The sequence below is a fragment of the Pagrus major genome, chromosome 12, assembly GCF_040436345.1.
Source record: "Pagrus major chromosome 12, Pma_NU_1.0".
Classification (NCBI taxonomy): domain Eukaryota; kingdom Metazoa; phylum Chordata; class Actinopteri; order Spariformes; family Sparidae; genus Pagrus; species Pagrus major.
In genome coordinates, this window is record NC_133226.1 from 9,616,629 (window position 1) to 9,638,100 (window position 21,472).

The 21,472-nt window shown below is 38.5% G+C and overlaps 3 protein-coding genes across 4 annotated transcripts; 2 read left to right on the forward strand and 1 right to left on the reverse strand.

Moving 5' to 3' along the window:
- On the forward strand, positions 1 to 10,280 carry rassf6 (Ras association domain family member 6). 2 transcript variants are annotated; one of them, XM_073477822.1, is made up of 11 exons: positions 1 to 88; positions 3,958 to 4,034; positions 4,226 to 4,304; positions 5,646 to 5,806; positions 6,863 to 6,957; positions 7,215 to 7,414; positions 7,499 to 7,600; positions 7,758 to 7,809; positions 7,906 to 8,024; positions 9,429 to 9,526; positions 9,806 to 10,280. In XM_073477822.1, the coding sequence occupies exons 2-11, from the start codon at positions 3,976 to 3,978 to the stop codon at positions 9,879 to 9,881; spliced, it is 1,041 nt and encodes a 346-aa protein (XP_073333923.1). In that variant the 5' UTR covers positions 1 to 88; positions 3,958 to 3,975; the 3' UTR covers positions 9,882 to 10,280. The 2 variants fall into 2 exon arrangements, with proteins under 2 accessions (XP_073333923.1, XP_073333924.1); XM_073477823.1 differs by having other exon boundaries at positions 3,961 to 4,034.
- Positions 10,281 to 13,371: 3,091 nt separating this feature from the next.
- Positions 13,372 to 15,915, forward strand: LOC141006230 (hatching enzyme 1.2-like). The gene is made up of 8 exons (XM_073478380.1): positions 13,372 to 13,443; positions 13,937 to 13,955; positions 14,042 to 14,104; positions 14,239 to 14,379; positions 14,566 to 14,683; positions 14,773 to 14,951; positions 15,220 to 15,301; positions 15,768 to 15,915. The coding sequence occupies exons 1-8, from the start codon at positions 13,372 to 13,374 to the stop codon at positions 15,913 to 15,915; spliced, it is 822 nt and encodes a 273-aa protein (XP_073334481.1).
- Positions 15,916 to 16,406: 491 nt separating this feature from the next.
- LOC141005902 (cystatin-C) lies at positions 16,407 to 21,093 on the reverse strand. The gene is made up of 5 exons (XM_073477965.1): positions 21,000 to 21,093; positions 20,687 to 20,868; positions 17,087 to 17,238; positions 16,864 to 16,965; positions 16,407 to 16,691 (listed from the first exon to the last, which is right to left on the reverse strand). Exons 2-5 carry the CDS (start codon positions 20,769 to 20,771, stop codon positions 16,596 to 16,598), a joined length of 435 nt encoding a protein of 144 aa, XP_073334066.1. The 5' UTR covers positions 20,772 to 20,868; positions 21,000 to 21,093; the 3' UTR covers positions 16,407 to 16,595.
- Positions 21,094 to 21,472: the final 379 nt, after the last annotated feature.

Sequence of the window (21,472 nt, forward strand, 5' to 3'; positions counted from 1 at the left end):
ACACACACGTATGCACACACACAAGGTACAAGACCTCAAACATGGAGTGAATCAGCTTTATTTGTCTGGAGATTGAAAGACTGGCCAGGTAGGAGTGTTAATGTTTGATCATTTTTGTTAAAGTGAGCTTTATTGTATAGAAAAGAAACCAAATAGTAACTTATTTTAGCTGATAACAACATTAATTAATACAGAATTTAGCTGAATGTATCCATTTATCTAATAATTCATTAAAACCTGAAGATACTTTATGTTGCGAGCGTGATCGTTTAATGTGTGTTGTGTTGTGAGAATAACTTACTCAGACTTCAAAGTTAAAAGTTAATATCAACTATTTGTGTGGGATTCAATAGTATTAATGACTTTTTCTTAACTTTGATTAGGAATTACAGCTCAATTTATGGGTCTGCTGTGCTTTAATTTTTTAAAAGATGCAACGGATGTATTGAAATGTAATTTCAGTAGGGGGCACCATATAAACATTACATATTTAGGTGAAATCTGTTCATCCGAGTTGAAAAGAGGAAGTGTTAATACAGCACAAAGGGAGAGAGGAGTAGATTGAGGGAGACAGAGAGGCAGAGGGGGGAGTGACACACAGGAAAGCATTAAAGGGAGAAACTGGGTGTGTCATGGTGTACCTTGGCTGTTTTCCCGCTGGCTACGTTTTTCCAGCTCACACTTAGACAATAAAAAGCTCATATTTTACTGTATGCATACACTGCACCCTCTATTGTGTCAGTGTGGTGTTTTGGTTTTGCTTCATGACAACGTACACAGTATTACATAGCTAGATTCTCATGTAGTCGCTCTGTGTTATTTTACAGGCTTACAATGGCCTTTATTGAACATCTATCTAACAACAGATTTAACTACAAGTTTGAGCACCTTGCATGACCTCCTTTTGAAATGTACTGCTCTGCATTTGAAAAACGTGATGAAGTGCCCTCTCTTCACTATAACTATATCACAACTTTCTGCGAGCATACATGTGGTGCCCTTTTTGTTTTTCACCCCTGCCCCTCAAACATCTTTAGTCTGCCACTGTCAGAACAGCTAAGTCTCAACGATTGTATTCTATCCAAAAAGTTGTGGTTCATAATTAACGGCAGTTGGTCTGATTCACATGTTTTAACGTCTCTTGCAGCAGCTTACACAAAGAAATCTTAAATTCACGTGGCAATACGTCACTAGAAGTAAAGTGGAACCCTCCACTAAGGATAACTGAATAGGGGGAAGTGGCAGTTTCTCATGTTCATAAAACTTCTGAACCAGGTGTTTCGTTTTCCATGAATGACCTATTTCTTTTAAACTGACAGACTTGTTTTGTAAGATTCTTTGGCTTCCAGGCTTGGAGCAGCTGTCATCTTTAAAAGACTGCTGCTGCTAACAGAACAGTGCCTGAGTTGGATTTATGAACTCTGACACATTATTGACTTTGCAGTGTTGCCCTTTTTCAGTAGTTCTCCTTTCCTGACGGCTTTGCTTTGACTGTTGACATGCATGTGATTCACAAATCACACACACATGCGCTCACAGTTTAGACATATTTGCTCCTGGGGACCTTGAAACCTGCATGTTGAGTCTTGAAAGACACACAGTGAAGTTCTCACATGAGTTCAAGCCAGAGATAGAAAAGAACTTAAAGCACACGGTGTACAAAAAACAGCATAATTATCTTTTCTATTGTCTCTTTCTTTTATATTATGTTCTTCCTGTATTCATTTTGCACTGAGGCTGTTCTACATCCTTTCTCAAACTTTTAATGAAAGCACAACAATGTCCTTTGTCATGCCTATTCAGACACAAACAAGCACACCTGGGAGCCACTGTATCTGACCTGCAGCTAGCTCATCACCTAGACATTGTATAATATATTTAATAAAGGCAGAGTTATGATTGAGACTAAGCATAGAGGCTGTCATATGTTGCACATATGAAGCATTTTGACAAATTTGTGATTTATGATATTTGGCTACATGAATAAACTCAACTTGACTGAAACAACACTGTGTAATATTAGTCCCGCCTCCCTCTCCCTCAGCCAAGCAGGAAATAAACATACATAAATAATGCTTACACAGTTGTTTCTGTATGGCAAATAAGCTTGCTCTTCTTTTTCTTGCTACTTGCATTGATTTTGAGGTAGAGCTTCACTGTTCCTCATCTTAGTCGCCACAACCTGTTCACCACTGGCCACACCCACATGATATTCACCTGCAGTGCCATGTGGGTACATAGTGTATGTACTAGGAATCTGTAATGATCACACATATTCAAAGATATTTATTTAGCCTTTGTCTTGTATGTGCTTCTGTGTTTTCTTGATTTTTAATTCTTAACATCTAACTCATGAGGTGCAGTAATGTTAGAAAGTGAATGTTCGAGAAGAAACAGCACATATACGCATCACACTTTCCCAGAGCCCAAATTAACATCTTTAAATGGCTTCTTTTGTCCAGCCAACGGTCTAAAAGCCAAAGACTCTTCATTTACTACCATAAATGACAAACAAAAGCAGCAAGTTCTTCAATTTAAAGGGCAACTCCATCAATTTTACATTCATTGTGGACAGTTTTAAAACAAATGACCTAAATTGATACAGCAGAACCAGATGTCACCTTTTTTTATTCCATTAATTCTTCCTCCTTTTCAAAACCTATTGCCTACATTACCGATAATGCCACTTAGCCACTGAGTGACAACACTAGAGAAAATGTATTAGATTCCACACAGCTTCCTATGGTGGAATCACCCTTTAAGAAGCTGAAACCAGCAAATACTTTGCATGAATAATTACTGAAACCATTAATTCATTATCAAAACATTTGGCAGCTAATTTTCTGTCGTTCGACTAATCAATTACTTTAATCAACTAATGGTTGCAGCCCAGATGTAATGTAATAAATTGAGATGATGTGTCTTTCGTGTTACATTTCACATATGTGACACGTGAAATGTAAGACATTACGCACACATGTGACAAAGCATCTGAGAGAAATTCATATAGAGGTCCATGTTGTTTTGGGGCCTAACACATGTAAAATATAGTATTTCCCATGTGTGATTTGAAAGAGATCTGTCAGCCATATTAGTTTTTGTCTGACAATGTGGGATTCCCTCCATTTTCCTAGAAACATTTGCACAGAAAGTACTGCACCTTTAAATTTTGTTGTTGAACCGTCGGTCCGGACGGGGAGTGGCGGGGCTGCTGGGATGACAGCTGCTGAATACCTGAGATATTTCCTCACAGCAAACAGGCTGAGACAGAGAGAGAGACGGAAAGAGTGAAATAAAAGGGACAATTACAGGCTGCTGCTTTCAGGCTGCTGCGTCATCAAAAGATTCAATAGGAAAAAGAAAAACAGTTGAAAAGAGAAGAGAAGCCACGTGGATACTCCAACAATCGCAGGCTTCAGAGTCTCCGGCCAAAGAATAAACAAATGGCTTGGTCTACACTGTCATCACTGGTTACTGGGTGGAGTACTGTTATTAAATCTCTTGGAGACGAACACAAAAAAAGAAAGTGAAAGAGAGAGAGAGAAAGAGAGAAAAGAGAGAGAGAGGGATAAATATAACACACAAACTTCAGAGGGAGGGAGACAGAGAGCGGAAAGAGATATTTAAAGCACAGACAGAAGAAAGACAGAGAGACAAAGACACAGAATCAAGAGGAGAGCTCTGATTTGTCATGTTAGAGAAGGTAAGACTCTAATTATATTGTTTATTCTTGGAAGGAGTGACTTTGTGCTGGCAGGTCGTTTTCTGTGCAGTTGCTCGCTCCATGTTGACACAGTGCTTGTCAGGTGTCTGGATCCAGGAACATGCACACTGAAGTGGCATTCAACAAGTCGTCAGCCTCCAGCGTTTCTCTCCTGCTCGAGGTTTGGTTCGTGATGTGGTGACCCAAGCTGTTGATATGACTGATGTGTTTCTTCTGTTTCTCTCTCTCTGCAGTAGCTGAAGCAGCCAGAGATGAATGAGGCAGCTCATCCCCAAGTGGTCCAGGCAGGGGACGGGAGGACGCTGTCCAGGTGGGTCACAGCTGATACAGACATTAAGAAACATGATTGTCCTCTTGTATTCCCTGATGAGAGAAAACATGCAGCCATATTTGGAGGATGAAAAACAAAAACATGACTGTTACATAACTGGTGAGGTGCTGCTGCACTGTGTCATGGTCTGCAACACTTAGTCATCCCCTGCTGTTGTGTTTTTTTTCCAGAGCAGAGTTTCTCTCGCTGCTGAGAACCTACAACTGCTTCCTGAAGGACAAGACTCAGCTGCACCTAGGTTTCTCTCAGGTATGTTGACTCATGTTGACCCAGTCAGACATTTGTCTTAACCTTACTGTGTCATGTCTTCAAGAATGTGGGTTGTCCAGGTCAATAGGGTAAAGATTAAATAGATATCACCATGAAACTTGGTTTCGGACATTAAAGGGGCACTATGTAGTTGTGGAGAAGAAATTCAAACTCAGAATAAAAATTTTTACATTATTAATGAGGTAATAATACAAACTCAGAAATGTTTATGTTCTACATAACTGCATAAACAAGTTGTTCTCAGAGGAAAATAAGGTCCCAGAACACTGTTTGAAGCTAGAAAGGTGGCAGGGTCCGCCACACATAAACAAATGGAAGCAGTATGAAACTGTGTTGTCCTTTAAGGTCAGTTTGTTTATTCAGTTTATTCATGAAAACAGTCAATAAAGATCCTTTTCTTCTGATTTAAATGTCTTCCCCAAACCTACATAGTGCACCTTTATGACAAATATTTCTTGTACAAACCTCAAACTTGTAACAAGGACTAGTAGCAGTTGACATTTCTGCAAATCATAGACATGTCAGAGGTTGAAATTTGGACCAAATGTGGCATATCACGTTCACATTAAATGGTGGTGGCATTATTACGTTATTACAAGGCTGCCAAACGGTCGAATGACAGTTCGAGTCACAGCAGTGGATATTTGTTATTACACCTGGGGACATTTCCAGCTGTTTTTGTGGCATCTTAATCAGGTATTTTAAGCCAAACCATGATGTTTTCCTGACCCTAACCAAGTGGTTTTTGTGCTTAAACCTAAACAGAGCATAAGCACAAGAGAGATATTGAAAAATATCAACTGAGACAAACATAAAGTTGCAACGTAAAGAAATGTTTTGAACTTATTTGTGTTTTTTGCAGAAACTCACTTGGCTAACACTTATTCTAACTCATAATATAGGAATACATCTGGAAAGTCTGGTGTATGTAAGTGCAACTGAAGTGCAGGTTTCTGGGTCAAAGTGTGAGAAAAAACAAATTTTGAGTAAACAGCCCTTAAAGATATGTATTGTCAATTTTTAAACAAGAAATGGTGAATAGAGTAACATTTTTAACAAACAGATATCCTACCTGAAACTTCCCCAGTTGTCTACTTACAGTACACCAAGACTTTTATTTTTTGTATTACAAATTCCTGATGTTCGTCCTGATTAAATATCTACTAATTTAAAGCAACATTATGTAAAGATTTGCATTTTTTGTCCAAAACTGGCCAGTGCATTAAAAACAATTTTCATCCCTGTTGTGTCTCCCTTTAATTGAGTGTATGACTGTATTTACACACTGTACAGGTGTATGTGGCTCTGTCTCTGTAACAGGCTGATGATGGAGAGGTGGTGGTGGAGGGCTTCCTGAATATCTCCTGGGGAGTGAGGAGACCCATCAGGCTGAAAATACAGGATGATAAACAGATGCATCCCTTTGCTCCTCTGGTCTCACCTGACCCCGTCAGTCCAGTCAGCCCAGTCGCAAACAAGAGGTTCTTTTCATTTTTTGTATGATGTTATTAATCTCTTTTGTTTATATATGGCCGTTATATATTATATATTTATATATGGCCGTGGGAATAGTGGGATGAACTGGATTGGGTATTTTTTTAGTTTTAAAAGGAAACCTGGTCAGATTATGAGCTTTTCATTGTTCAACCTTGACAAGGTAATACCTAAATATATGACTTTAGAAGATTAATGCTAACAAAGACACTTTTGTACAAGGCTGCGTACTAACTGAGTGATTGACTTTGTATTTGCCAACTTTGTCAGCTATTGTTATTCAAAGTCCCTCTCATAGTGAGCCCAAATATGAGCTTCGTACAGAAGCCCTGGGCAAGTAAGGATGTTTTTTTTTCTAGTGATCCATTTTCTAAGAATGATCTAAATTGTTTTCTTTCCTCTGTTTATGACTTGAGACCTGGTGAAAAAAAGGTTTTTCCAGGATAATCAAAAAGCCAGGATAAAAAGATATTCAGTAGAATTTTTTTATGTCTCAAACAGTGAGGGAAAAAAAATTCTTCTCAGTTTCACACAAGAAAAAAAAGCATTTTTCACTCAATTTTATAGATGTAAAAAAGTTATTTCTCCTGATTTATTTTTTTCACGTTATAAGAAAATAAATAAGGAACTCAGAAAGATTTTTCCCACCAGTTCTCAAGTCATAAACACAGGCGAGAAAACAATTAAGATTTAATGAATCACCAGAAAAAGTCATTTCCTCATTTCCCCCTCAAGGCTTCCGTAGCTTTACGACATGACATCAACATAATTATGGATTAACCACCTGTTGAGTGTAGGGAACACAGTACAGGGATCATACTGACATGGACAGCACTTAATCCAGTTAATACAGCTCTCTATACATCAAGAGTGAGTGACGTCAAGTTCTTGATGCAAGTCACAATTTGCAGTAAGCAATTAAAGTAAGTAAACAGTTATATGTATCAACTGTTTCATGCTAAGGTTAAAACTAAAGGGATGTTCATTGTGGGTAATTATGGTCAGTTTAAAGTCTCAGAGGTCACATCCCCTCTTCTCTGCAGGGGTATGACGCGATGGGGAGAGTATGCTGACCTTCACCAAATAGATGAGATGGCTGAGACGCCACAGGATGTAGTCGTCACCAGTCCTTTACCAGGTTGTTTTTTCCACCCCAACCTCGTCCTTATGTGTATCATTAAACCATGTCACCTGACTTCCTCCTTTGCTGCTGTGATGTTTACTACGGCCACTAGAGGTCCTTTGCTGTATGTCATTTCCTCTCACTCCCCTGCCTTTCCTGTCTCTCTCCAGCCGTCAGTGTAAACAAAAATAATCCAAAAAGAATATGATTGTTGTTCCCACTGAATGTTAATTATGAGATGTTTTATTCATGTGTTTCTGCAAACTCCAAAGGCCCGGTTGTTTACGAGACCACCACGCTGCGTCCCGTGAGGCAGAAGAACTCCGAGCTGGAGGCGGAGTCCAACCTGTTTCGCTGTATGAGCGACGCCTCATTGGTCAAGAGGAGAAGGGGGAGGGGGAAGTCAGCAGCTCAGAGAGAGAAAGAAAGACAACATCGCTTCTCCATCAACGGACACTTCTATAACTATAAGGTAGATTTCTGCTCAACCCTCCCCTCTCTTTTCCCTCACTTCCATCTATACTGTAGCTCACCAATCTCTCATTGGCCTCTACAGACCTCCATCTTCACCCCATCCTTCGGCACTCCAACTAAAGTCCGCATCTCCAGCAGGATGACCACAAACCAGGTCATTGAGCAGCTGCTAAACAAGTTCAAGGTGAGCTTGTGCACACATTCTTCAAACTGCAGGAGAAATGACACAAGACCCAAATCAATTATCTCTGGGCTCGTCTATAAAGCAACATCTTATTTTAAGAAGAGGATGGTTTCCCCTGTTAATCCATAATAAATGTTTTCAATCTTTGATCCTACAGATAGAGAATGATCCCCAGGAGTTTTCACTGTACTGTGTTCACCAGAGTGGAGGTAAGCTCTGTCTGTTATACCAGAGTTACACAGCAAATTCAATCATTGGAAAATGCATGACACTACTACACTGACGTTTGTGTGTTTGCTTTCTAGAAAAGAGGAAGCTCACTAACAGAGACCAGCCCCTATGGGAGCGCATACTGATGGGACCCTCTGATGACATCATGAGGATCTTTCTGATGGACATGGACGAGGAGGAAGTCAGCGATGATGTGAGTGTTTTAGCCCCGCTTCCTGATGAGCTAATGAGGACTATAAAAACGTGCATGTAGGTACAGCTTCATCTGAGTTTAACGGGAGAAGAATTCCTTTGTCAGTCGCTCAAAATCAAATCCAAAGATAAGTTTCTTGTGCCATTGATTTAAGAGACATACCACAATTTTAAAGAATTCGTTTGAGCCCATTTCTTATTTTTGTGAGCATATAAATGTGAAGTATATTCACATAACCTGCAAGTTACTGTGCAATTATTTTGTGCATCAAGGCTATAAATAAGATACTTACTGGTTTGTTAGTTCACAGTAAGAAGACAAAAGGTAAGGAAATAAATGTTCAATTAACAATTTTGTGTTTAAGATGAATGTTGAAATACATTATACTGTGAGTATTCTTTTAATGAATGAGTACCTGCATACTAATTACAGTGTATTACAATGGCAATGTAACTGGATAACAAGGCAGGAACAATGGGGTAACAGTCCTGGTGTTTGCAGTGAAATCATCGATATTATCACATAAATTGACATATATCACATCATTTTGATCACATTTAAAATTATGAGTTTTTTTCCCCAAAAAAAATTGTGTGGGAATTTGCAATGTTAAAGTCTGTAAAACAGATATGTTTTTACATGTTTGTTCTTGCTGGGGAACTTTCTGCTCTAGAAAACAAGGGTGTGTCTGTATAGCTACAACTACAAAACATTTATAGTTTTATTGGCTCTATTAATGTTCTTAAATACTGGGCTGTTAAAAATGTTCCATCGTGTTCCCCCTTTCCAATGTCATCACAGTGTAGTTACAGGGTAAATAAAATGTTATTATAAAGTTTGTGTGTGTGTGTGTGTGTGTGTGTGTGTGTGTGTGTGTGTGTGTGTGTGCTGCATGTAGCTTGACTTCTTTTTATAGCAGAGGTGAAAGATGCAGGCTGTTTCTAAAACACTCCTGAACAATCTTATATAGCAATTGAAAATGAAGTGCTGTTTTCACGTGTATATAACCTCTGGTGATGAAAACACATATTTAAGTGCATCAGAGAAAAAAAATATATTTTGGTCTCAGCATTTAATAATGGTTTTGAGTCAGCGAATGTATTATAAGCTGTGTAAATCATCTAGAGAGTTATATTTTCTGTTTTCTGAAACCAGGACATATTTCTTTTGTCATGCAAAATACAGATGTCCCTCTGGCTCAGGATGATTGTTATTTTTTTATTTGTATTTTGTCACAGTTCAGTGTAAGGGCATCGACGATAGATGCTTGTTTGTTACGGTGGTCAAGTTTTTCTGTTTCTTAATTGCCAAGACTCTCCTCTCCTCTGCTCTCCTCTATCTCCTCTCCTCTCCTCTCCTCTCCTCTCCTCTCCTCTCCTCTCCTCTCCTCTCCTCTCCTCTCAGGTAGCCCAGTATCTGAACTTGGAGCTTCCTATCCTGGAGCATGTCCTACTGAAACTCAGAGAGGAGGAGAACAGAGAGATACAGAGGATCATTGTCAAGTCAGTATCTGATCTTTGTGTTAAAAAATTTTGTCAAGCTTTAAACTCACAACATGAAACAATAAAGTTTTTATACTCCAGTCACTGGCTGCAGCAACCGCAACAACTGCTAACAGATGTGCACAGACGACAATCAGTCCTTTGACAGTGTCTGAAAACAAAATCATTGTTGTAGTAACACTTGCTCAGCAGGTGATGGCGCCAATATTTCCAGTGAGCTTTTATGGATTTGGTGCTTACTCATGGTGACCTATGTGTGTGTTTTGGTGTGTCCATCAGGTACCACAACCAGCACAGAGTCCTGTCCCATATGCTGAACTGTAAGCTGTCACCTCACATTGAGACCAGTGTGTGAGGACCGCCGATCTGAATCACCGACACAGGACCGGTCATTCATCACCGCAACACTCAAAGGATGAGAGAGTAGCTGCAGAGGACTCTGTACATTTATTCTGACAATGTCTTTAAAAACAAGGTTACAGCTGCAAGAGTCTGGGTGTGAAACACAAAGACAGGAAATACCACATGCCATACAAACACCATTACAGACAAACAATAAAGACATAACAAAAACATGGTAGCTTTTCGAGTCTTACAGAGAGTCGCTTATATCGGTTTATGTTCACTATATGATTTTATTCTTTGTTTTTGGAAACTGTAAAATAAGTATCAGGTAAAATTGTAAGATGCTGCTGTAAATAACTGTAAATCATTGTCGTGTGTTCAACAATAAATATAAGATGTGGGACCAGCATGACTCTTGTGTGTTGTGCTTTATGTTTCTGGGGTATGCCAGACAAAAAATTAATTCATATGCATTAAAACGTACAAATTGATTTTCTTTATAATAAGTAATTTATTTAATCTTTATTTAAAGGATGCCACATTCTGGTAAATAAATCAATTGACTCCTATAAAACAATCATCATCATCACTATCATAACCAAATGTGTATCTCTGCAGTTATATGCACAAATTGATTCATTCAATGTGAATGATTTAATTGTGTAACAACACAGTTACTAAATAAACTTCCATTAAATACTAAAAAGTCAAATTTCATAACATTTGCAGGAGGTAAGACAGGGATTATGGTAGAGTTCAATAGAGCAAAAGAAATGTCTTTATTTAAATTTAAATTGGAAAAAATATATTAATCTCATTTATGACAAAATTGTGAAGTCACTCGGGATCATCAGCAAACTACAAAGTTTTGTAAATGTGTCTTGTTTATTTACTTATTAACTTGACACAAACATTATTTGTTGCAGAAACGTTTTGTAAGATTGGCAACTTTCCCAAACTCTTGCGAGGCTTCTGCCCCATTTTCAGAAAACTGAACATTCTATCAGTATATGGCATAAATATTTATCAGATATGTATGTTTATATACAAATATACATTCTTTAGCATAACTTTACGGTGCATTTACCATGGCCAGATTGTTCTGTAACGGTTGTGAGGTTAAACTAGGACCCAAAAGCAGACACAGAGACAGGGGGAATGGATGTGGATGGGGGGGGGGGGGATCCTTCGTATAAGCCTGATGGCTTCTTGACCTCTCCTGACACATCTGGGTTTTTTTAAATCATCTGATTTCATCTAATCGTATGTGTTTGCAATGTGTTTCACCTCATCAGAAAAGTGACCATATACCTGTAGGTCGACTGTGAAAGCAGCTTATTACAACCCATTGTAATGGCAGCGAAAGAGGAAGCAGTATAAAGAGCATAAAAGGGAGGAGCTCAGGACTGATGATTGTTGGGTCAAACAAACACAGGACTTTCACTCAGGAGACCATTACTAATGTCCACCGTGAAAGCAAAAGTCAATCGTGAGGTATTTTGACTTTACGTTGCGTCAAGAATGTTACATCACTGAAGTTACGTACATGACATACGTACGTTTGTGACTCACGATACATACTGTGAGTAATGTAGTTATTTTAAGCCAAACCACAATGTTTCTCTAAACCTAACCAAGTAGTTTTCTTGTCTTAACCTAACCAAACGTGTATGACGAAGGTCCAGGTCACTGGTTCACTGCAACGGTCATGTTGTTTTGGGAACTGTGATATCTGTCATTTAAGAGTTCACTACGCGGAAACCAATTTGAATAGAAAGTCTTAAAACAAAGCCATAAAAAAACAAAAACAAAACAGAACATACATATGAATCTGTCAAACAGAGTGAAATAACATCATCTTTCTAACCTGAAGCGACTTAAAGGAAAACAAAAGGGGAAACTTGGATGTTAAAGGTATTTATGGGGTATACAATATATATTTATGTGTGTGTGTGTGTGTGTGTGTGTGTGTGTGTGTGTGTGTGTGTGTAAAGAGGAGAATGAACGCTTACAAATGGAAAACACTGTCATGCTAATAGTTAAATAATGGTGTAGTGTAGAGTGAGTGCTGCTGTCTGGGCTGGTTAGTGGCAAAGACTTTACAAATGGCTGCCAGCCCACCAGACAGCCTCATATTACCCAGAACTGAGTGTAATTTTCCTCTGACATGATGAATGACCAAATGAGAATAATTGGAAGCCGGTTGGTTTATTGAAGGATAGAGTTTCCATGGAGCCCAAACCAGAATGTCTATGAGAAATGGAAAAGAGTGTGTGGCATGGCAGTTTACTGTGGTAGCTGTGGAGGACATCCACAAATGTTATTTAGGTCATCCCCCTATATATTGTCACTTTACAGCAACACTAAAATACAACTTTATATTTCTCTTTGTTGAGTGTAACTGAGGTCTGAGGAAGCAGGTTCAACCTGGTCTCGTTAGTTTACCATTACCAACTAGCTAGGTGTGAAAAAGTGCATACTTATTTCACATATTAAGCATATTATTGTTAGTTCAAAATCACTGATGTAATAATGATTTTAATTGTACTTATTAATGAAATAATCATCATTGTATTTCTTTTGTAATAAAATACTTGTGTATGTAATCTTGATGTAGCAATAAAAAAGAAGAAATCTATGTATTTTTCTTTAATAACACAGAAAAATTTAAATAATGATTTGTGGTCATCAAAAACAAGAAATTTAATGAATGCTTGGAATATTAAATGATTAAATAATTTAATAATAATAACATTATGATATAGGAAAATGTATACGGGTCGTTTGTGACCTATGTTGTAGATTAGAGCGGTTTTCATGCCTGCGCGTCATCGAGTTTAGATGTGTTTTGTGCAATTATTACATTAAAGTAATAATTTAGTTTTTAAGTTATACGTTTTTTAAACTTCACACTGAAAACATTCATTTAACTAACAGCTTTTTCTTAGTTTCCATCAGGCAGGAGAAGCAAAACTTGGTACGGCTACATTTTCAATTAATCCAGACATCTGAAACCTTTGGGTGTGGACGAGAGGGTGTAGACGAGTGAATAATGTACTGTTTATATTCTGGTTTGTGCGTTCATAATGGATTAGGGGCTTCTGTAACTGTGTCAACATGTCAGTCAAATAACTTCAGCAGAGAAGTGCAGCTGTCCAGAGATCTGATGCATTATCAGTGCTTTCTGATCAAGAAATCCATCATCTACACATGTATGTGTGTATACATGTGAGTACACATTTCACGTACGGAGCTTTTTATGTCACATTTGCAAAGCCTCATCCGACTGCCACTTGGAATTTAAGGAGTTTCCTGTTGGAGCTTATCCTTTCTTTAAAACGTTTGTTTAGGGGTCAATGTGTTGCCTTTACAGTAAGTCTGTTTACATGTCCTCCCTTTTTTTTACTGTATAAAGCTAGACTGCAACCTATGTGGTCACTGCTGAACAGCAAAAAATCATCCCAAGCTTCTACAACCAGTCAGTCTGCAACAGAAGGAAGATGAAGCTGAGTCTTTTCTCTGCTGTCCTGGCCGTGCTGCTGCTGGGCCTTTCGGCTCAAGAAGATTCCCCGGTAAGACATGCGCCACAACAAATACATCTCTCCTAAATTGGATATGTTAAAAAGAAAGTTAATAAAAAAGCGATAACATCTTGATAGATTGCAGATTGCTCCAAGCATCCAGAGTTGTTAACTCAGTGAAAACAATGATCTCAACTCATTCTCATCTATTTTAAGTAAAAACCTCCTAAATGCCCATTTATAGCTTTATGGGTCCACAAAGCAGCCTAAGTGACTGTTACTACCAGGGACTGACAGTATAACATTTTCCCAAAATCTGCTCATAGAAAGGTGTTTTTTAGACCAATAAGGACTATTACAAACAATAGGAAACAGACAGGAGACATTAGATGGCATTCAAGCTACACAATAGGCACAAAAAAAAGTAAAATACTAATTTATTTGTTTTGTAGAGCTATATGAAGAAACACCACGACATTAATTTATAATAGTCTATCTTGAATGTACCAGTACGTTAATTTTCACAGATTTTGTGTCTGTGCAGGGGGAACCACATGAGGAAGGTAACTGATTTTTCTTATTGCGCATTTAACACATCTTTTTTGCACAATGGGTCTTTATGTGTGGTGACTAAATCTTCTAATTTTAGGAGCGACGATCCAGAGGCCCTACCGTTTAGACATAACTTCAAAAATTCTGGAGGCAAATAAAGGTACGCTTGATTTATTCGTGGAGTTAAATGTTGGCATTAGTCCTCGTTGTGCTAATGTCTGTGCTAATCAGTATATTACAAGTATGAATTTGTTCATCTGCTGGCCAATCAGCCCACATGTGGTTTTAATCCAGGAATAGGCCATACTCTGGTGGAAGGTGACGTCGCCCTTTCAAGGAAGAGGAATGGCATGAAATGCTGGAGCGGCCACTGCAAATGGAGCAAATCCTACAATGGACTGGTTGAAGTGCCCTTCAGCCTCAGTGATTACTTCTGTAAGGGCTTAGGAATTCATTCATGGGGATTACAATCAATACAAGCTCAATCATCATACAAAATGTTTAAAGAAAATAAATATAACATTTTTTAGGACAAGTTGTTTTGTAAGAGAAGTCCTTGATCATGACTGTATCACGTATTCCGATGTCAATAAACTGACATTAATCTTGTTTTCACTGCAGATGACACCGAAAAGGCCTCAATCAAGGCAGCTATGGAAAGTTTCCACAAGAAAACCTGCGTTCGCTTTGTTCCTTATCATGGCCAGTCCGACTACCTCAGCATTGTGAGCGAACTTGGGTGAGTCCAGAGAGAGTAAAGGTGATGGCCAGTGTGATTTACAGTAAAAACTTGCTACCCTGCAGGGATCTAAACCTGTGTCCCTGCAGGTGCTGGTCTTCTATCGGCAGAGACGGAGGTGAACAGTTGGTTTCTCTGTCAGTGTATGGCTGCCTCGAGCGTGGGATCATTCAGCACGAGCTCCTCCATGCGCTCGGCTTCCACCACGAGCATAAGAGGAGTGACAGGGACATGTATGTCAAGATTCACTGGGAAAATATCCCAGCAGGTGAGCTCCTAAGCCCCAATGCAGCTGCACAGTTGTCCACTAAATATGTAGTCCAGACCTTAATTATGTAAGTGGTAAGTCAAAACACCATAAACACTTGTAGTATAAAGAACAAACAACTTAATTATGTTGTTTTGAAGTTGTTCTTCCAAGCATTGGAGTTTTCACTTTTTCAAATTTCTACTGTATGATAACTTTGACACTCATTCATGCCGCTCAAATCTTGGAATTTATACATTGTACGTATGTATTGATGTTTTCTCTACAGCACATGCCTTCAACTTCCACAAAGCGGACACCAACAACTTGTACACTCCATATGACTATTCTTCTGTTATGCATTACGGAAGGTGAGATCTCTTTTGGTCATTAATAGTACTATTGTTAGCAAGATATTTTATTTAGTTGATTCATTTTTTTATGTTGTGATGACGTTAGTCTTGCATAGCCAGAACTAGCCCCAGGTTCTGCAACCATTGTAATTTTGGTAAAGGTCAAGATAAAAAAAGTTTTTTTAAAAAAGGCTCTAGCTTGTTTTTATTCCTTTAAACCAATCACGATAGTGAGCCCTGGCATTATAATGGCTAAATCCCTGCAAAAGAAAAGGCAACAGCTGCTTGCCTGTTTACGTATGTCTGCAGTATGCTGTCAGAAAAGTTGTGTGCAGTGTTTTCTTTATTGTTTTTTGGACTGAAAACGGCTGCCTGAACCAAGACAGTAGAAATGGGCCTGTAAATATCAAAACAATCAGCTGAAAATTGTGGAAAATGTATTTTAACATTTTCATTCATTTAATTTTTTTCTTTTCAAATCTAGGACTAACTTTGCATCAGTGTTTGGAGCAGACACCATTACTCCCATTCCAGATGACTCTTTGCCAATTGGACAGAGGGATGAAATGTCCGATATTGATATCCTCAGAATCAATAGATTATACGAATGCAGTGAGTATACGGCATATTAAATGTACTACAATTAGTTTTAAGGGCTTTTCTGCTTCATTGAATGGAAGACATTCCTGGAGAAACAGCTGGAGAGAGGGGTTGCACACAGGAAACAACATTCAGACTAATACTGTGTGTGTGTGTGTGTGTGTGTGTGTATATATAAATATATATATACATGTAGATAATATGAGTTATTACAGCAGATGCAGCATGATGATAATAATTTGTGGTGACTCATCTCTTTTTTTCTTTTCAGACATTTGAAAGAAAATCAAGACAACTCTGCTCTGCAACTTGCGCAATTCTAATATTGCTTCATTGATATCAAAATCTCACCAATTCAATAAATATTGATGTAAAAAAAAAACTGTGTTCTTTACCTCTTGCCTAAAACTCCACACAAAACACAAAACCATAAAAAACATGAATGAGAGATAAGACATCACAATAGACAACACAACTAGAAGCCACAGAACACAAATAATTAACACACCGTTGTGTACCTTGGTCACCTTTTCCAAACTAGTTTTATTGAGACCATGATTTGTCATTGTTATAAGTTGTCCATCATTTTGTTTATCCTAACATTCATCCACAAATCAAAATCAGTTGCAAAACTTTTAGCTTGATAAAACATTGACATTGTGTCAAAATGTAATAAGTTGTTCAAAGCTGCTGACCTTATCTGTAAAAAAAGTTAAACCCTTTTTCTGTCTCTCTTGCAGTTGTGCTCCCTCAGCACATATTTGTTGGTGCGGGGGTCAAAAACCACCAAAAAATGGCACTTCACCTCCTGTAGAGAAGGAAATAGCAACTATTACATGGGAATTGAAAAAATCTCTTACCTACTGTAAAAAGCAACAAGTCATTTTGTATTATGAAAGAATATAAGACAGAAAAGCTTGATTCTTAAAAAACTTGAAAAACCATTCCTAAACATAAATGCACCCACACAACCGATTTACCTTTTTCTCAAGACTGCAGCTTTCCAAGTCATGGTTTTCATCCTTGGAGCACTTGGTTTTTCCCAGGACTGCATCGATCCTAAAGTTGATCATATTGGTCACCTGATAAGATGAGTGGATAGAGGACAGATCAAATCAGATGTTGCAACACCATCATATGCCAACATGGTGGTGACGTGGTGTGGTGCATATGAGTTGCTGGTTTCCGAAAGATGAATCTAACCTGACTCTGAGCAGCGGTGATGGAGATCAGTTTGAACATCTTCTTGGCCTTGGACCTTGTGTTGAACATGCTCACTGCAAATTGGGTTGCCTCCTTCACATCATTCGAGTCTGGACTCCTCTCAGACCAGTCACCCAGAAGATGCACTTTTTCTATGAGGAAATTAAACAAAGACATAAGTAAAATTGAACAGAACTGCATAATGGCTGTTGATTAAGATAAAGAACCACAGTATAATCAATCCAGATGGCAGAATAAGATTTTCATCTGTGTATTACCATATTGACATTTGTACAGTATGTGTCATATCACGCTCACATTACATGTATATGAGCTGATTTTTATGTCAGGAGTTGTTGGTAGGCTAACAGACTAGATGTGTGCCAAGCCAGAGACCACTGTTCGATACGGTGTTTCAACATTTGTAAGCATGAAAACACTGGATATTCTGAACAAGACGTCAGGACATTTTCCTGCCATGTGTGTGGCAACAAAACCAGTTAAGGTAAACCTGGTAAATGATCTTTTCCTAACCCTAACTAAGTGTTTTTCTGCCTTAAACTAACCAGACCATAAGCACAATGTTGTAATTGAATAAAATAGAAAATGAATCCTAAAGAAGCGTACAGTTGCATCATAAAGAGATGTAAAGCTTCAACATATCCGTGGTTTGTAGAATTGCCAACATTAATTCTGGCAATTGGGTTGTATAATACACCGAAATGCACATATTCATACAGTTACACAATTTAAAACACACCTGTGCACAAACATATACACAGTCAACTGTTTAGTGTTATAATCGTGTGTGTGTTTCTTTCCCTTTAGATATTTTGAGCTCCTTCATTCTGAAAATTTGCCATTTCAGTCCAGAACATCAATCAAGGACTTGGAAACTGTAAGATCACCAAATCCTGGATTCAGCCTTCATTCTTTCACACTAACACATGTTTTACACTGCCAAACTATTTTCAGTACTCTGCCAAACCAAGCCCCAATCATCACGCCAAGGATATAAACAGGTTTCTCAGGGAAAGAGAAGGACACTTTAGAGGTAATAGTGGCTGCTCGTGTTCCTTGGGTGGCCCAGCAAATCAAAATGGGGTTGGTTTTTGTTTGTTTTATACAGTGACAGTTTTTAGCCACATTAAAATAATAGTGTAGCTCTAGAAAGGGCAATGTTGCAACAATCTGTCATGGAAATGTGTGCAGACAGTCGTGGCCCACAGAGGATGTGTCCTACTGTGACTGAAAGATCTTGACAGCTTGACTTTATAACAGATATTCATGGTACCCACAGGTTGAATCCTATTGACTTTGGTGATCGCATGACTGCATCGAGCACCACCGGCAACATTAACACGTATCTGCTCATCTATTAGATGGATTAGCATAACATTTTGTACAGACACTGGTGGTTCCCAGACAATATATTCTACTAACTTTAGAGATCCCCTCACTTTTCCTGTAGCACTACCAGCAGGCTGACTTTTCAGTTAAATTTCTCAACAACTGTTGCATTCATTACCATTAAATGTCAATCATGATATATTGTTAAATATTTGAATCCCAATGACACTTGGTTAGAGCGTTCCTGGTTGGCTGTCCCAACAACAGAAGTAAAATAAGCACAAAATGGTCTCATATTATACCAGGAGGAAGTAACTTTATCAACATTTGTCACTTTCTACTTTATTAGAGTTGTGTGCAAGTAGAAAGTGTTGAAAGGTAGGGTTGCACATTCCTGGTCCCCTCGTTTTTATCTCCATTATCTTCATGTCATGGTGAATCGTTATCATTTTCATGTTCCTGCACTTTTTATCTGGAGGCACCATCAGGTTAGCATTTTGATATAATTTTGTGCTAATTAGCTACATGCTAACATGCTGAGCTAAAATGGGCCGCATGGCAAATAATATGCCTGCTAAGTATAATTTAATAGCATTACCATTGTGGAAATGTAATCATGCTGATGTCAGCGTGCTCATTTTCAATATAATTGCTGACATCATCAACACTGACGCTTTGGTTGAAAATCCTGTTTTGCTGCTTTTTCCATCCCCACCCTGTTAAGTACAGAAGCTCATTTTGCATTGTAGTCCAATAACACACTGAAGTTGGGCGTAATCAGCGGTGTTACATATCATACCCAACACATCAGGACAACAAACTTGAATCTTCCAGCTCTTTTTGGTTGGTACAACAATCCTTTTCGTCCATATAAGGACTTAACATTATGTAAGATCAATCAACCACAACAGTATAATGTGAAATGTCTCTAAAGGGTACAACATTTTCATCCTGTGGCACTAAAATACACCATATGTACATGTATACTATTAATCAAACATATACTTTGCAAGCATTTACAGTATATGCCATTCGCAAATATGAATCTGATTCTCTGCTCAGTAAAACCATTTTACAAACAGAAGCCAATGGCGTTGGACATATTGGGTGAGTGGGTACTGACTTTCCCAAACACTCCCAAACCAAACTCAACACTGCCAAATGAAATAGCATTTGACCAATCAGGACTTTCCCTGACTGCTGCCTTAGCCAAACTCTCTGACTCACTCTACCCAACCAGACAGCAGAAGGGAGTCACTCTCTACAGACTGCGCACATAAATGCACATATTGTTTTGCCATTGCATCATACAGGCACACAGTTTACATGCATTTAAGGTTGAATTACTATTACTGAACGTTACATGACTTCATAAGCAGGGTAATCCGTTCATACAAGAGTTTAGTTACCACTGTTTAATGATTATCAGCATTATATTTGTTGTGCAGTTCCTACAAATGGAAACATATTTTTGGTATTGCTGTGTTAATATTTTTGTCTTTTATTTAAGTACTGCCTAAGTATTATTTTTAAGTTGTTATGCAAACTCATTGTATAAAAATGACCTATGGGGCAAAATGATATGGGGTAAGAAGTTAAATTGGATAGAGATACAAATGCTTTGTTTGTCTGGTTTCGAGACCATTAGTGATGATCCTGACGCTTATGCAGCAGCCACTGTTGCACAACTGTCCTTTACATCAACCTGTACAACCTGTCATGCCACATAATCCTGACACACATCACATGGTACAATATGTTAAATATTTTTATATTTAATATTTATCCCAGCAGCAGAATTTCTGGTTGGCTGTCTCCACAACAGACGTAAAATAAAGTAACTTTATCATGATTTGACAGTTTTTACCTGCACATTACTTTTTTTTGTTCACTCCATTATCACCTCTAACTCAGGCCTCCCAAAAAGCCTCATCCAGATCAGAAGAATAGTGGTATGAATTGTGGTGTAACCAACAGGGTAATAACATCAGGACAGTCGTATAAGTAACTAGTGGTTGTGGAGCCTTTAAGATCCTCACATATTAAAGTGTCTGTACCTTTTGTTGTGAGTTTGTCACTTGCTGTTGTTTCATTTATCAATAGTGTCGCCACTTTTAAAAAAGTAATATCAAGCTACAAAGTCTCCTCTCCTATAAAGGAAGTTCATCCGCTGTCTTATGACATTCTTTTGTCTCGCTCATCATTCTGTAACTCCCTGTGTCTTTACTCCTATTTCTGTTCAGCACTTACTTGTTGTGATGGGTTCCTCCACAAACACATCGGCCATACACAGCTGGACAAATACACCTATCAGCAGTGACAGCGGGAGCGACATCTTTACTTATCAACCACCAAACTGCACAGCTGAATGAAGGATGAATCTCCAGAAAAGGCTTCAGGTGATCAGGACGCTTTGCTTTAACTGGTGGTGTCTGGGTCCACAGAGAAAGCAGTAAAAAAGACATTGAAGACAGTTACTGAAAAAAGTCAATTTATAATCCTGTGACAGGTAGATATTGTCACAAATGACTACAAAGAGAGAAACAACTTTAAAAGTCTTTACCTTTCTGTTGTTGTAAAAACAGGACTTCACCAAGTGAATGCTGGAGCCAGACTGAGAGAAGTAAAGGGAGTGAGGAAGAGAGAAAGAGGGAGGGTGTCACTGGTGAATGGCAGTGGCTGTTCAGCATTTAAGCTGTGGTATGTTTAACGACCCAGTGAAGGCCACACCCACCCACTGCCTGCCAATGACATCATCAGCGGCTTTCACGTGTGTGTGACAGAGTGTGTATGAGACTGGGTAGGTGGGAGGGTCGGTGATGATGGGTGTCAGATGTGTGCCATTGTGTGTGTGCGCGCTCGTGTTTCTGGCCTCTTTGTTTGTTTGCATTCATGTGTGTTATGTGGGTGTGCAGCCTGCTGGATGTGAGTGATTTTCTTTGGTTCCTTTACACGAGTGGAAGAGGCCCGTTTGTGGAGACCTGACTCAATCTCAGCTGGTTACTCCTGCGGTGAGTCACAGTGCAAACTATACCT